Source organism: Ursus americanus, chromosome 18 (assembly GCF_024610735.1).
Source record: "Ursus americanus isolate L20-20 chromosome 18, mUrsAme1.1.p, whole genome shotgun sequence".
Taxonomy (NCBI): Eukaryota; Metazoa; Chordata; class Mammalia; order Carnivora; family Ursidae; genus Ursus; species Ursus americanus.
Window position 1 is genome coordinate 13,207,549 of NC_142144.1, and position 17,761 is coordinate 13,225,309.

Here is a 17,761-nt window from a genome sequence, read left to right on the forward strand (position 1 = left end):
ACACCTCGGTAAGGAAAAGTCAGTCATCAAGAAAGGTAAGGAAGTACAACAAAGGAAACTAAAAGCAAACCATTTTTTAAAATCCTTTTCCAAATGGGACAAAGTTCCACCATCTGGTAGCAATGAGATCTTGGGACCACAGGTATCATTATGACAGTATCATTATGACTTTCGAATGCTTTCATCATCAAAAGAGCCTGGTGACATCACCACAAGCAAAAGATTCAAACACCAGCAGAATATTTTACAATATCTGATTTTTTAAAATACAGACCCCAAAATATAATGATTGGGAAACATCCTAGGACTCCTTTTTACATCACCAAAACTAAAGGTAAGGCTCTTAGGAAGAAACCGTATGAAAGGTTGGATGATCTGGCAAAAATCACAGGTAGGGGTCATCCCCAAACCTTGGCCTTAAAAGTATATTGTACAAAATAGATGGCACTTCAACATATTACTGGCCTTTAAGAATAATGTCATTGAAGGCACACTGTCAGAAAATCATCTGACTAGATGAACTCTTACCTCATACATAGGGTATTTCTAATGGTTTTTTTTTTTTTTAAGATTTATTTATTTATTTAAGAGAATGAGAGTGAGAGAGAGAGCATGCATGTGTGCGGAGGGAGGGGCAGAAGAAGAGGGAGAGAGAGAATTCCCCGAGGAGACTTCCCATGGAGCACAGAGCCCTGACACCAGGCTCTATCCCAGGAACCTGAGACCATGACCTGAGCCGAAATCAAAAGTCAGAGGCTTAACTGACTGAGCCACCCAGGAGCCTCTCTAATGTTTTTGAATTTAAAAGGTGGTCATTCCACATTGCTGGAACACGAAAACTGTGTCAAATGCAAGCCTTCCCAGGCTGGTAGTATCTATAGAAGAACGGTCTAATAGAAATACAATGTAAACCACATTGTAACTTTAAATATTCTAGGAGCCATACTGGAAAAGGTTAAAAAGAAACAGATAACATTCATCTCAATGATATATTTTATTTAACCTACCATATCCAAAATTTCATTTCAACATCTCATCAATATATGCAATCATTAATGAGATATCTTCCATCGTTTTTTCCATAATGAGTCCTCAAACTCCACTGTTTGGACTAGCAAAATTTCAAATACTCACTAGTCACTTGTTGCTAATGGCCACCACGCCGGAAGGAACAGATCTAAACATCTTGCTCATTAAATAAATGTTCAAAAAGTAAGTATCGGGGGGAAAAAAAAGTAAGTATCGGAAACCTCCATTTTACTCCAACACATAACCCAAAAGCAGGACCTGTTCTTGGATAACGCCTACTGAAAACCAATTTAATGCTGGTCAATAGAAGTCATTTTTCCCCCACATTTGAGCCAATGTGGGGCTCAAACTGATGACCCCAAGATCATGAGTCACGTGCTGCACTGACTGAGCCAGCCAGGCACCCCATGGGTAAACAGAAATACTTACTAACACTTTCAACACAAGCTCAGTGCATTGGCTGGAGCCAAATATTCCATTTTAGAGTGTAATGCTTTTAATTTAGATTTTTAATCACTGTTTACAAGACTATATCTTTGAGAGAGCGCATATGTTTCTAGGTTACTAGACCTATAGTGTTTGAATAAATTATTAGTCTTAATACCTTCGTGAGAAAAAAATATATAAAAATCAACTTTGGGGGAAGAATATATTCCAGTGCATAAAAACATCTTCATAAGGACCACATTTTCTTTTCTCAGAAGCACAAGTGAAAAAGAATGAGAGTTTTACTGAATTTCCTTTAGGCATTCAGGGTGCACTTTGATAAAGGAATACAAAAGGAATCTCACAGACACTCTGCACCTGATCTAAAGATCCCGAGATTTTTGCAGGCACTTCAAACAAAATAGGTGGTTTCCCTAAGTCTGCCTTCTTCCGAAGGCCAAGCATTCTAGAATCAGAAATCAGACACTTTGGTAGCCAAATTTCCAGAAACTGATTCCATAATTAATTAGTTATTAGAAGATGGCAAGGAAATTGTCTCTTACTTTCCAAAAAACTGCTTTTCTCCCCCCCCCTTTTTTTTTCTAGGGAAGAATGAATTCTAAATGGAAAATGCTGTTATTAACCTCATTTGCTTTATTGCTGATGTTGACTAAGCATCATTCCCGGTAAATATAAAAGATTGATGGATCACCATCTTTAATGATTGGCAGAGTAGATCTAAAATGCTGAGTTCTGTGCAAAAAACGTTAATAAACACCCCCTAAATTAATCAGAGATTATCTCCTCTTTGAAGAACTAATTAAATTATAAATACATTCTTTCACTTTTCACCATTCAACAAATATTTACTGAGCACTTTTTTTGGTGCCAGGTCCCGTTCTAGGTGCTGGGAAAACAGTAATAACCCAAACAAAGTGACTGCTGTTATGCAGCTTTATATTCGAGGTGGAGAAGATGGACGATAAACAAGGAAATATATAATAAAATGCCAGGAGCTTTGTATTTTATATAATAGTGCTATGAAGAAAGAAGTAAGGCAAGAGAAGAGAAGAGAGAATGCTGGGGGCTATTTTAGGTACATTTTAGCTTAAAGCTACGTCAATGTTCCACCTGATAGGAACAAGATTCAAAGTAACGTGCTATAGAAACATAGCTGTACTGAGAATCTGTTAACCCGCTAGTATTCTCTCATAGAAAAATTCGAATTCTTCCCTCATCCCTGCCTTCCTCTTTATGGTCTCTTTAAATAAGCAATGCAATGTTACTGAGTGCTACCGGAAAATCAGCTATATTGTGGGAGCTAATGTCTTTCAAAATTAACCCTATTGCTTTGCTATCATGTTCTACATGTTATTTGCCCTCTTAGGGGGTTGTACCTTAATAGAAAGGCCTCATTGTCACTTGTAATAGTATTATTATAATCTTTTTGAAGATAATGGGCTTAGTCAAAAGGGAAATAATAGACCATAAGCTCATTGCAGGCCTGGATCCCAGAACTGGATGTCATGTATTCCAAACTGTAGCATTGTGCCTGGCAATATAGCAGGTATTTAGGAATTGTTTGGCTAACAATTCAAATGAATGGATTTGAACTCAAGATTTTTTGTTATTCCAATTGCGTCTGTTCAAATTTAACACGAAATATCTTTTTTCATTTATATAAAGAATAAAGAACCACCTAGAGAAGATAAATCTCTGCTGGTAAGAACCTTTGTTCTATAAATATTCTGAACTGTATTGAGGGCGACCTGGTTAGAGTCAAGTGAGTTCTAATGGTGATGACAGGCAGAAGGATCAGAAAACTGGACTGAATTCTCTAGAGACAATCACTGACAAATTTCTTGGGTATCAGTTCAGAAATATTTGACGCATACGTACCCATCTATGAGTCTGTATGGACACGTGTATGCGTGCATCTCCAAATTTTGCTCCCTCGCCACACTCACTTGCTTACACCAGACAAATTTTTCATATTTGCTATAGTTTAAATATCTCCGTCTAGGATGATATTTTTCTGTAGATTGATAGCCCTCTGTAGTCCACCATGTTTTCTACCAATGACCATATGTAGGACCTGAGAAATTAGTGAAACCAACCCTCAAAAAAATCAACTTTTTAAAAAAGTTCTCCATTTGTCACTATACATTTTTAATGAAGTTAGGCATGGACAAATTGGATTTTGAAAAAGCACAGTCTTGAGCAGTCCTATATTAAAATATTTTTGGCTAAAAACACCTCTGAAATGTCAAAACGGGATGCACTTTCAAAGTTATTATTTAATATTTGATTTTGAAATAATTACAGATTCATAGGAAGTTGCAAAAATAGTAAAGAGGTCACATGTACCCTTCACTCAATTTCCCCCAGTGTTACAGCTTACATAATTGTCATGTGATATCAAAATAGGACATTGATGCTGGGACAAGGTATGTATATAATTACATAACATTTTCTCACATGTGTAAATTTGTAGACGGCCACGGCAATCAATATACAAAACTGTTCTATCACCACAAAGATCTCCTCTGAGCTACCGTTTATATTCACCCCCAACCTCCTCTCCTCAACCCTTTCTAACCCCTAGTACCATGAATCTATTTTTATCTTTATAATTTTGTCACTTTGAGAATGTTTTATAAATGGAATCATACAATATATGATTTATTGAAATGAGCTTTTTTTCACTCAGGATAATGCTCTTGAGATCCAGCCACCTTGTTGTGTATCTCAATAGATCACTCCTTTTTTGTTGCTGTGTAGTATTCCATGAAGGGATGTATTGAAGTTTGTTTAACCATTTACCTACTGGGGGACTTAAAAAAAGAGATTTATTCATTTGAGAGAGAGAGAGCATGAGTGGGAGCAGTAGAGGGAGAGAGGGAGAGATTTCCAAGCAGACTACTCCCCGCTGAGTGCCAAGCCTGATGTGGGGCTCAATCTCACAACCCTGAGACCACCACCCAAGACTAAACCAAGAGTTGGGTGCTTAACCAACTGCTCCATCCAGGCGCCCCTACTGGGGGACATTTTGGATGACAGTTCTTTTCTTACAGCACCTGAAAAATACTGTTCTACTTCCTTTTATATCCATAGTTTCTAATAAAAAATCGATTTTCATTCAAATTATTTTTCCCCTATAGGTGAATCATTTCCTTCTGTCTGTTTTCAAGATTCTTTTCACCTTTAGCTTTCTTTTCACCTTTAGCTTTCAGAAATTTGGCTATCATGTGCCTTAGCATGGATTCTTTTTTCCTTAGGATTATCCTTTTTAGGGGTCACTCAGCTTCTTGAATTTGTATGTTTATCTTTTGCCAAATTTTGGGGGCATGTTCAGTCATATTTTTAATACTTTTTCAGCCCCATCCTCTTTCTTTCCTTTTGGGATTCCAGCTACATGAATGTTAGATCTTTTGTTTTTGTCCCACATGTCCCTGAAGCTTTTCCTTTTTCTTTTCTCCCCCCGCCCCCCCAGTTTTTTCTCTCTGTTGTTCAGGTTAAGTGATTTGTTATTCTGTCTTCAAGTTCACTGATTCTTTCCTCCATCATCTCCATTTTGCTGTTAAGCCTATTTCTTGAGTTTTTATTTCAGTTTTATATTTTTAAGTTCTAAAATTTCCATTTGGTTCTTCTTTATATCTTCCATATCTTTAATAAGACTTTCTATTTCTTTGCTGTGACTTCCTATTTTTTCATGTTTCAATGGTTTGTAATTGCTCATTGAAGCACTTTTACAACGGCTGCTTTAAAGTCCTTGTCATATAGTTCTAATATCTTGTTATCATGGCATCTACAGAGTATCCTTTCTCATTCAAGTTGAGATCTTCCTGATTCTTGGTATGTGATTTTTTTTATTGAAACTCAGACAACTTGGAGTATTATGAGACTCTGGATCTTATTTAAATTTTATGTTTTCATAGGCATCCCTATGTGATTTTTTTTATTGAAACTCAGACAACTTGGAGTATTATGAGACTCTGGATCTTATTTAAATTTTATGTTTTCATAGGCATCCCACTGTTCCAGCTAGGAAATAGGGTGGCACCATCTCATTACTGTCAGTTGAGGGGTGAAATTTTAGGTTCTTGACTCTGCCTCCCTTAAAACCCAGTGGGAAGGGGCTCCTTATTACTAATGAGCAGGGGTGGGAGTTTGGGGTACCCATGTGGTCTCCACTGACACAACCACAGGAGGGTTGCCACAATTGCTGAGCAGTGGTGACAGTTTTAACCCCCATTAACCTCCTTTAGCTCCACACAAGTGACGGAGGGAGGAGATCCTCATTATGGTCTGGTAAGGGTAGAAGTCTAGGCTCTCTACTTAGTTATTGGTGGAAGGATGGATATGGGGCTATGGTTTTTCTGTTGTATTGGGCTGCATAACAGTAAGTAGTGTCTACAAGTTCTCTGCCTTGCTGGGTTGCCCTTTTCCTGGCCCTTTAACTATCAAGAGCAGTGTTTTTTCAGGCCTCTTTTTTTTTTTTCTCTGTCTGTGCCCATTGGCATCTCTGGGTTGCTGGCTTCTCTGGCACCCAGTCTGGGCTATACGTGGCAGAAAACCCAGGGAACTCACTGCCATGTCAATCCTTGAGTCCCAGTGCACCTACCTGATCTGCCTTCTTCTCTTCACCTTTCAGAGTCTTCTTTTGTTTGTTTTAAATACAATGTCCTGGGTTTTTAGCTATACTCAGGGTTAGGAATAGGGAAAATTAGTACTTATTCCATCTTTCTGGAAGTACTAGTCACTTAAGGTTATTCTTATTTTACAAAATATCCCCGGTTTATGAAAGAGAAGTTCCTTCATAGCCTTGTTAATTAAATAATTAACTTAAAAGTAAAACAAAACTTCGGGTGGATCCTAACTTTAAATGAAAATCAAAGACAAACATCTAGATCCCTGCTATAACCCCTTTATTTTAACATGTCATTAACTATCTATCACAGAGTAAGCTACTAATACTTGATAAGTGAATTAAATAAATCTGTATTTTTGTCTGAAGATGCATTATTTTTCCTGCTCTGTTAATTTAAAAAACATATCCCCCATTCAAAAACCATACTGTTCCTTGCCTTCTCACCTCTGGTCATGACCTCTTCACCCTACAGTTCTTTCCTGAACTAGCCTTTATCTTTCCAGACCCAGTTTACATATTTCATCTCCAAATAGTTTTCCTTAACCCCACATTTAGGTTGGATGCCCCATTTATATGCTCCCATGGAGATCTGTTTTTCCCTATTAGTAGTTAACACTCTGTACTGTAATTGTTTATTTACTGTTGTCTTTCCAGCTAGTCTATTGGCTTCTGGAGAGGAGGAGCTGATCTAAATGTTCATAGATATAGAACCAGCACCAAACAGTGTCTGCCATATTACAGGGACACAATAATTACTTGCTGAATAAGTGGATTACTCTTAACTTGACTTTTTCTTTGTATCAGGGTCATGAAGCAGAAGAACCTCAGCTCTCAGACTGGTTTAATCCTAAGTAAGAAAAAATATTCTGCACACGGATAATAATAATAATAATAATAATCATCATCATCATCATCATCATCATCATCAACTCAATTTAAATGGGGGAGATTTTTTTCCCTATCATCAAATTGTACCTATCCTGGCATGTTTCTAGGCCTTGGAGTTTTTATTTTCTTTTAATTTGTTAAAAAAGATTTTATTTATTTATTTGAGAGAGAAAGCATGAGCGGGGAGGAGAGGAGGCTGGGAGTCTGACATGGGGCTCTATCCCAGGACCCTGGGATCATGACCTGAGCTGAAGTCAGATGCTTAACTAACTGAGCCACCCAGGTATCCCCTTGGAGTTTTTATTTTTAAGGCTTTTATATATAAACCTAGTGTCTCTTTATCAAGAATCGGGCAATTAAGGGTCATAACGAGAAAACTGTTATCTAGTTTAACATTCCTGGTTTTATTAGGGGAAAGAAAAAAAAAATCTTTTTAGTAGCAGCCCAAAAATGCCACTAAGGACTTCTCTTGATTTTGGCATTAACACTCGGGGGAGAATCTCATTCTTTATAATGGCAATCGAGTATTCTATTTTATAGATAATTTATATAACCAGTTCCCTCTTGGTTTTGAATCGTTTGCAATTTGAGGGCTGTTGTAACTCATGCTTTGATGAACATCCTTGTATATATATTTTTGTACCCTCTTGTGTGAATTTATCCATATGATAAATGCCTATTGTAGCATCATTAGTTTAAGAGACGTAGATATTTTATATTTTCATTCAGGTTGCTAAATTGCCTTTTAATAATTATTCCACTTGTTTTCTAATCCACAGTGGATAAATAATAATATTTTGTTTTATAAATTTACATTTTATTCTAGTAGTATCAAACATTTTATTGCTGGCAAAAACTGCTAGTTAAAATATCTCAATTCAATTTGCACTTCTGTAATTATTATTGAATTTGGGCATCTTTTATATGTGTGTTCTTTATTTGTATTTCCTGTTCTGTGAATTATTTTTTTCATATTTACGTTTTTAAAATAACCTCAAGTGCACAGAATTAGATAACAATCTTTGCTTCATGACTCACTCTGATCATTAGGTTATGCAAGATCCACTCATATTATTTGTGTGGTTTTTTGCTCGCTTATTTTTAATGAAACAAGAACTTCGACATTCAATAAAATTCAACATCCAGCTCTGCCTTTCCCAGTACCCGCATTCTGTCTCTTCACCCTCTGCCTTGAAACAATCTCCATCCTGAATCCTGCTTCATCACCCCATTGCTTTCTCTTTTTAAAATATAAGTTAGATCTTCCCCATGTGTTGTGGGAAAAGTGTATTTTTTTAATTTAAGTTTTGGTAATTTTATAAAGAGGATATAATGCTATGTATGTAATCTCCAGGGACTTATTTCGGCCCTTAATATTAGAATGCAAAGATTCATCCAAATTGCATATTACTATCATTCATTTTGATGGCTGTGTTAATAGTTGACTACAGAAATATACCACAGTTTGTTCATCCATTGCCTTAGTAATGGGCACTTGAACTGTTTCTAGGTTTTTGTTATTACGAACATTAAGAAGTAACACTCTCGTAAGGGGCTTTTCCAAAGACTTCAAAGTGTTTATAATATATATATATTAGAAAAGTTATAGATAAAACAGCGGCCCAACATCTATCTCTGACCTCCTCTTCAACTGTTGTTTCCCTCACTCCACTCCAATCATGCTAGCTCCCTTTTGTTCTCTGGATCCACCCAGCGTGCTCTCACCTGGGGATCTTTGCACCTGCTGTTCTTTCTCCATAGACCATTCATCCTTCAAACAGCCAAATGACTCATTCTTTCACTTCCCTCAGGACTCCACTCAAATGTTATCAGTGAAGCCTGCTCTAATCACTCCATATAAACCAGCACACCCATGCCCTTTCTCCCTTATCCAGATTTATTTTTTCCATTGCTCTCCTCAACATTTGACACACTGTATATTTGCTTGCTTATTCATTTATTATCTGCCTCTCCCACAAGAATGTGCCTAGAAAAAAAAAAGCCTAGATATAGTAGAGATTCAATATTTGTAGAATAAACAAATACATGAGACCTTTTGTCTAAGTGAAACGATAGCACCTTCATAAAAATATAATAGCAATGGTAGAAGGCATTGTGCTTTATTATGAAGCATCGTATTGGCTTTTAGTTTAGAATGAAATGACCCCTTCAATATTGTGATATCAGGCAGGAAGTTCATTTTTGGTTCTTATTAAGTAGAAAAAAAACTATAAGCTTAAAGCAAATATAAAAGAGTAAATGTCTCAGAACATCCAAGGAAAGTGTGAAAAATAAGAAAGTTAACAGGATTTTGCCTTAAATATCCAAACATATTCTACTATCATTATGATCAAATCAACATGGAATGGATCAGAGGAGTAGTAAATCCAGAATTAGATCACAGTATGTATCAAAGTTGATACATAACAAAAGCAGTATTTTAAAAATCAGTGAGGAAAGGACTGATTATTTCATAAATTATACTGACACTACTCGCAGTCTAAGTACGGGGAAAAATGGGGTCTTACCCCTATGGCATAAAGATAAATTCCTGATAGATTACAGACTTGACTGTAAAAAATAAAGCAGTAAAACATTTTGTTAGAAAATCAGTATGACAACATGTAAAGTCTAGGTAAGAAGGAAATCTTAGTTCATGCTGGAAACCTACTAGCTATGTAAAAAGACATATTTCACTATATTAAAAAAAAACTTTTTATTTTGGTTTTAAACCAAGCACCTGGGTGGCTTAGCCGTTAAGCGTCTGCCTTCGGCTCAGGTCATGATCCCAGGGTCCTGGGACGGAGGCCTGCATTGGGCTCCCTGCTCCGTGGGAAGCCTGCTTCTCCCTCTCACACTCCCCTTGCTTGTGTTCCCTCTCTCATTGTGTCTCTCTGTCAAATAAATAAATAAAATCTTTTAAAAAAAAGTTTTGGTAGACAAAAAATCTGGGAAAAAATTATTTGTAATACAGATAATAATTATCAAACTATAAGGAATATTCATAAACTGCTGAGAATAAATTAACAATTCAATAGAAAAATATGAAACTCAGGGCATCTGGGTGGCTTAGTCAATTAAGCATCCAACTCTTAATTTCGGCTCAGGTCATGATCTCAGGGTCATGAGACTGAGCCCCACATTGGGCTCTGTGCTGGGAGACTGCTTGAGATTCTCTGTCTTCCTCTCCCTCTGCACTTCCCCCACTGCACACGCTAATATACATATATATAATATTTATATATATTATATATAATATTTATATATATATTTACCATCTGCTCACACATATATATTATATATAATTTGCTCACATTAGAACAAATTGAGATAGCCAATAAGTATATGAAAAGATACTCAAATTCACTAGAAATCAGAGAAATGTAAAATAATGTAATAATGAGCTATTATTTATACCCATCAAACTGGAATCTTTTTATTTATTTATTTATTTTTAAAGATTTTATTTATTTATTTGACAGAGATAGAGACAGCCAGTGAGAGAGGGAACACAAGCAGGGGGAGTGGGAGAGGAAGAAGCAGGCTCACAGCAGAGGAGCCTGATGTGGGGCTCGATCCCATAACGCCGGGATCACGCCCTAAGCCGAAGGCAGATGCTTAACCGCTGTGCCACCCAGGCGCCCCTGGAATCTTTTTAAAGCTACAATCTAATAGTATAGGAGAAATTCTGGTGGGAAGGTGAAATATTGCAGCTGTTTAAAAAGTAATTGGGTAAGAACCCAAATTTTTTTTTAAATTATTTATTTATTTATTTATTTACTTGAGAGGGAGTGTGAGCAAGTGGGGGAAAGGGCAGAGGGAGAGAATCTTCAAGCAGACTCCCCACAGAGCACAGAGCCCCATGTAGGGCTCTCTCTCACGATCCATGAGATCATGACCTGAGCTGAAACCAAGAGTCAGCTGCTTAACCAACTGTGCCACCCAGGTGCCCCAGGTAACAACTATTAAAAATGAACACAGGTATACAGCAAACGTACTCCTGGGATCAGCCAGTAAAAAAAACAGCAATAAAACCTAAGGACATAAGATTAAGATTTGTTATATCACTTTTTATAACGACAGACATCCCAGAAATAAAATGAAAACCCATTCATAAGGAAATGGCTAAACAAACTGTCCACACCTTGGAATATTATGCAGCCATTACAGAGAGTGAACGAGAACTAGTCCAGAAAACACGAAAGGATTTCCACAAAGTTGTATTGAGTAGAAAGGCGAGCTGCAGAAAAGGATGCATTATCTTATTATTATAAAATAAACAAGATTCTAAAAGCCTGGATATATATGTGTATTTAATGTATATGTGCATATTGTACACATATTTTCTATAGAATTCTATGAATATGGTGGGGGGAAGAAAAGGGTACCAACTAGGCTGCTAATATGGCAGTTTGGCTAGGAAGAAGGGAGGTGGAATATTGTATACTGTGGAGCAGGAGTAGATGTGGGAAACATACACCCTGGAAATTCTCTAGTACTATCATGATTCTGTTTGCTCATGGTATGTTTATCTCTGTGACATCACATCTGCTTCCTACACTTTTTAGACTCCTGTTCAGTTTCCTATAACTAGACATACATCAATATAGCCTGGACTTACAGGAAGAGTCCCTGCCCTCTCCCTCCAGAACTACTTTTTGAACAAATTATACCCTCCCATATTATTGTCATGATCACATCTCAGCAAATCTTAGTAATACCTTCTAGCATTGAAATTATTTCTAATTCATTTTGGCACCTATTCTCTCTTCATTAGGAATGTGGGTATCTTAGGTCATATATATGATGTCCCCCCTTCATTATCGTGCTTCTATGTCCCACCTATGACAGTCTATAGCACTATGACACTGTAGCATTCTCCCCTGTGTACCTCCTTCTGCAAATGTTCATTGTTAGCAATATACTTTGTGAGTAGGTCACTTTGTATCCTGCTGAATACCATCTGCTCAGGCCTCCTGAGGTATTTTCTAAGCTCCTCAGATACTGAATCTATCAGGGTGTAAGAGGAAGAATGCAACTGAGATGAAGTAACTCTGGTGAAGGGATGGTTGGCAGAGATGTGAACAAGGTGAAGAGACCCAGCAAAGGATATGGAGGCATTGAGAGGCTTGCAACAGCAAAAAGTTATGACCACCCTCTGCCTAAAGGGACAAGGGAAGGGATGGTGTTCCTGGAGACCAGGGATTTCTGGAACCAGAAAAGAGCTACCCAACAGAAGCTGTAGTTGTATATGGACACAACCACTGTTAAGATCTCAACAAAGCTGGGAGAGAGGGGAAGAAAATAGACAACCACCTTTCCTGTCCTCTGCTCTCATGCTGGTGCCTCCCACTAGCAGAACTCGCTGCAAGCCATAGGGCAGGGAACTTTGGGTGATCGGTCTGCTCCCAAGGCAGGCCAAGTAGAGAAGGGCTGAGGAAGGAGAGCGGAACAGTAAATGGAGAATAACTAACACCAGGCACCCTTTTTGCCACTAAGCATCATTTCTCGAATTTGACTTAGATGGAGAAGCTCATGTTCCCCGAACAGGAGAAACAAAAAGTCATATCAGCTAGGGGGTATCATCAAGATGATGGCAATCCAGCCCCATTCCCAACCTAAACTGTAATCTAAATTGTAACATTTGCCATCTCTAGCACTCTTCATATAAAGTGGTGAAGGGGAGAGAATAATTAACAGCAAATCATGGCTACAATCCCACTTCTGTAGCTGTACAGGTGGTTGGGAATAAAAGGAGGCAGCTAACAATCACTACCCCATGGTTTCTTTACCCTCTGCTAACCCCTTTGATGGCCAGAGTTTCTATCTGATAGGGTGACTCAAACCTCCATTCCTGAAGAGTCTGATTCTCTTGGTGGTCTCACCTTAGGGAGTTGCCACAATTTCCCATTGACCATTATTGCTGGAAATGGGAGTAGCAGGGGCAACCCCGAAGAATCCCTTGCATTCTATGTGAAGCCCTCCTTGCCGTCATTGTATAACCTCATCTCAGTATCTTCCTGGTGAGGAAGATCAGTCATGCTGGCCAGCGCAGTAATGCCATTTTCTGCCTGTTAGCTCAGCAACATGAGGAACCACAAGGGATCGGCTATCAGGTTCATAGAACCATGACTTATTTCCTAGAGGAAAGACTCCTCCCTTGGGAACTGAGAACACTACACACACTGAACGCAAGGTCACAGCAATGGTGAGTAAACATTCTATAAGTGAATTATTAGATGTGATTGTGAGCAGGAATAGCCCCACATCCACCTTGTTTTATGAACGGCGCATGTTAGCTTGGGAAGAAACAGTATTTCACAGTGCTCGCTGATTCAAAGCATGAATGGTGTAATACTACAGAACAGTTCCTCAACCTTTTCAGGGAATTAATCTCGGAACTAGCACTGAAACTGAGACTTTCCCTGGCTCTTCCACTCTCTATCAGGCCAGCTGCCTCTAGACAGACTATGTGCCTCATAGTCAGACCAGAGAACTTTATGGAAATGGGCCAACTGTTACACTATTTTCACCATGGAACGAGTACCCTGGATGGGGGCAATGTTATGTGTGATACAATGGCAACTAATAAGATATTCTGCAAGTCAACAAAGCTGACAAATTTGTAGGCAGGAAAAGCAAATCCCTCCCCAGAACATAAAACATTCCCCTGAAGGACAAGTGTTATTCCTTTCTTCGTGGAGTCTAACGTAATCAACCAGCCATCATCTGGCTGGCTGGTCACCCTGGGAAGTGGCTTCATACTGTGGGCTCCCATTGTCCCTTGTTGTTGACAAGTTGGGTGCTCAGCACTGGAGATAGCTCAGTCTTAGCAAGGGGATGTCCATGTCATTGAGCCCGTGCATAAACTCCACTGGACTCCAAGTAGCTAGGGCCACGTTATACAGAGACACTAAGCCAGCCACAAAGGAGACTGGGCAAGGTGTCTAGCTGCCATCCAGAGGGTCAATCATCTTGTCTGCCTAATGCTGAGCACCTATTTGGCAGAGAATGCCCTCTGGCCAGCACTTACCTTCCAGGTAAGGAGCTTCATACCTGTAATAGAAATCTAATGACTCTAAGTCTCTCCTACTCCTTCCTCTTCTGTTTTATCAATTTGCAAACACAAGTTTTTACCTGCCTTCTTCTTTCAGAGACTGCTTTTGTTCTGTCAGCAAATCTTTAATCCGATCTAATGAAGAAAGAGGGATAATCTTCAAACCCTTTCATCTTCACAAATAGATACTGATTTGCATCTGGGATGTGCCTAGGTGATAAGCATCATCACCCCGATAAGGGTACAGGTGGCCAATATTAAGGCGGAGTTTGAGACTTGTGAGTCAAATAGAAGTGTCTGACTATAAGCTCTAAGAAGTGTTTAAAAATAAATGCATAATAAATAAGTAAATGTGGAAGTTCAGAAAATCCCTAAAATAGTAAGAGTAAGGGTACTTTGAAGAATTTTTTTTTTATTAATGTACTATTGAGGGTTGCCAAATCTTACTCTTATCTGGGTCAGAATTTGTAAACAAAACCTGTAAATCACCAAAAGCAAAATGGCTTCTCATTTTGTAGTCGATTCCTTCCAAAGCAAAGGTGTTAATTTGTTTTAATAGTTTAATGCCCTGCCTCCAGCCGAACTATTACTTTTGTCTGCTTCTTTGCTTTGTTTTTTGTTTATTAGTACTAATGCTGCTTCTGCTGTTATTTTGTTACTATTAGAAGCAAACCTAATATTGGGGCGCCTGGGTGGCACAGCGGTTAAGCGTCTGCCTTCGGCTCAGGGCGTGATCCCGGCGTTATGGGATCGAGCCCCACATCAGGCTCCTCTGCTATGAGCCTGCTTCTTCCTCTCCCACTCCCCCTGCTTGTGTTCCCTCTCTCGCTGGCTGTCTGTCAAATAAATAAATAAAATCTTTAAAAAAAAAAAAAAAAAAGAAGCAAACCTAATATTAATCTTCTCTTTTGGACTAATCTTATTTTCTTCTGGTTTGCACTCATGGGCCTAGAACAGTAGGAAGGGTGGGAAGAAGGTGCTCTAGATCTCCTAGAAAAGAGGGAAGAAGAGAAAGACGCAAAGCGGGTTAAGAGAACGGAAGACAAATGCACACGGTGGTGCTGTCTGCTTTAGGCAATAAGCAGAGAAGTGATCAGACACTGGGCAGCTAGTTTAAGCCGCAGTCAGAGCTCAAGGGAAGGAGCGCCTGGGCGGCTCAGTCATTAAGCGTCTGCCTTTGGCTTGGGTCACCATCTCTGGGTCCCCGTGCTGGGTTCTGTGCTCAGCGGGGAGTCTGCTCTTCCCTCTGCCTCTGCCGCACCCCCCCCCCACTCCTGTTGTCTCTCACTCACTCACTCACTCTCAAATAAATAAATAAAATCTTTTAAAAAAAGATTTTTTAAAAAAGGGGGAAAAAATCTCTGGGCTCAAAAGGCAGTTGGGAATACTGACTGAAGCACAGATTAGGAAAGCCAACTGGTTAATCTTGAATCCTGACTCTGCCATTTGTTAACTGTGGGATACTAAGCAATTGACTCAACCAATCTCTGCTCACGTTTCCTCATACGAAAAATAGAGATAATGATGGTAGGACAATGTAGGACATTGCAAGGATTAAATGAATACTGTAAAGCACTTAATCACGGTGCCTGGCACATAGTAAGTACTTTGTAATCATTAACTATTATCACTTGGACCACAACTTACGTTGTCATGATAAGGTGGTAGCTTGATTTGTTTCGTTTGTTCAACAGAAAGCGTCCTGATGTAAAAACAACAACTGATTGGTTTGCACCAATCATATGGGAAGGAACTTACAACAGACAAGTCCTGGAAAAGTATTACAAAAGGAGGAACATTACCATAGGCTTGGCTGTGTTTGCTACTGGAAAGTAGGTGCTACTAACATTCATCCTTCTTTATTTTGGAAAAACATGGATAGGTACCCATGAACTCTCTACATCCAAAGAGTTACTCATACTTAACCCTAATCATGATTTCTGGCTGACCTGCATAATTATAGTGGTTATTTTCTGCAGCCATGGCTGAATCCTTTACACGACTTGGGAATCTTCTTATTAATATCCACTTAGCTCTCTTTTCCTTTTTTCTCAATCAACTTTATGGCTCTTCTCCGGCCCCCAAGCTCACTACCTCCTCTTTCATTAATCAACACAGATAAGCTCTTTACCCAACTTCTCTGCCCCTACCCATTGGCAATTCTGTAGCAACAATGACACATGGTGTTCGATAGCATGCCTAAGTGACATGTTTTCTCCTGATGAGTTTTCAAAATAAGTGTTTTGTTTTTTGTGTTTCTCAGGTTTGTAGATCAGTACCTGCAACAGTTCATCCAGTCCGCTAATAAACACTTCATGAGTGGCTACAATGTTATCTTTTATATCTTGATGGATGACTTCTCCAAACTACCTCCCATAGAGTTAGGTGCCCTTCGAACATTTAAACTATGTATTGTATTCAGACGACATGAGTGGAAAGACCTGAATTACATATACATGAGGAACTTGCATATGTACGTCCTAGAACACATCCAGCACAAAGCTGACTTTCTCTTCAGTATGACCGTGAACCAGATCTTCAGGAGTGACTTTGGGGTAGAAGCTCTGGGCAAGTCTGTAGCTCAACTCCATGGATGGTGGTATTTTGGACATGCTAAAAACTTCCCTTATGAGAGAAGCCCTAACTCAGCAGCTTTCATCCCTTTTGGAGAGGGAGATTTCTATTACCGTGGCGCAATTTTTGGTGGTACACCCTATGAGGTTTTAGCCTTCATTGAAGAATATAAAAAAGGAGTTCAAAATGATGCCCGAAGAGGATTTAAGAGTACATATGAACGTTACCTAAACAAATATTTATTTATCAATAAACCCACTAAGTTGTTATCACCAGAATACAATTGGGATCCAAATTTTAGACCGCCCCCACAAATTAAACGTGTAAAGATAGAATGCCAGTCAAAAAGTATTTGAGGTTATATCATTAGATTTACGAATTAATAAGTGAATCATCACAATAATTCCTCAAATATAAAACTTGTTAAAAGTTTCAGTGTTTTAGAAGCTTGCAAAAATGTGCAATCTTCCAAAATAAATTGTTTTTCTCCTTGTAAACTTGAACCATCTAAATCTGCTTAAACTGGATTAAGAATAAATGGATGGTAATTTAATGTTAATGCACAGTGATGTTATTATCTACATATAATAAATAATGTAGAAATACTTTTGGAGGCATAAAATGAAGAAACACACCCAGACTCTAGTTCAGAAAATAAAGATGGTAGAGAGATGATAGATAGATAGATAGATAGATAGATAGATAGATAGATAGATAGATAGGTGATACACATACACATATACACAATGTCAAAGGGATATATTTAAGGGAAAAAATATTCATCAACTCACTCATCAAATACTCTTTTTTAGTGTTGGGAGATAAATACTGCTTATAATTAATCTCAGTTAGTATTTAATCTATTATCTGATTGAACTTAGGTGAACTGGAGACATTCTACCAAAAACATATCTTACCTCTATTGTTACAAAGATGTTGGATTCATTCTTTTTTCTTTTTGGGGGGGTTGGGCAGAGGGAGAGGGAAATCTTGGAAATAATTACAGACAACCATAAGAGGACTCTGAAAGATAGAACGAGGAAAGCAGATGGGCTAGGGACCTTAGGACTTGAGGAACAATATGGCAGGGAGTTCCCTGGGATTTCTTTTGTCTCCCGTATATCCCAGACCGGGCA

General features: G+C 38.4%; 1 protein-coding gene and 1 long non-coding RNA gene across 10 annotated transcripts in view; one reads left to right on the forward strand and one right to left on the reverse strand.

The window, feature by feature from the left end:
- The window catches only part of LOC123788012 (uncharacterized), a 134,407-nt gene that overhangs the window by 87,814 nt on the left and 28,832 nt on the right, over positions 1-17,761 (reverse strand). The gene's annotated exons all lie outside the window — the stretch shown is intronic.
- On the forward strand, positions 2,068-16,981 carry LOC123788079 (glycosyltransferase 6 domain-containing protein 1-like). The gene is made up of 6 exons (XM_087869401.1): positions 2,068-2,141; positions 3,142-3,177; position 5,511; positions 6,911-6,957; positions 15,746-15,883; positions 16,315-16,981. The coding sequence occupies exons 1-6, from the start codon at positions 2,068-2,070 to the stop codon at positions 16,979-16,981; spliced, it is 963 nt and encodes a 320-aa protein (XP_087725527.1).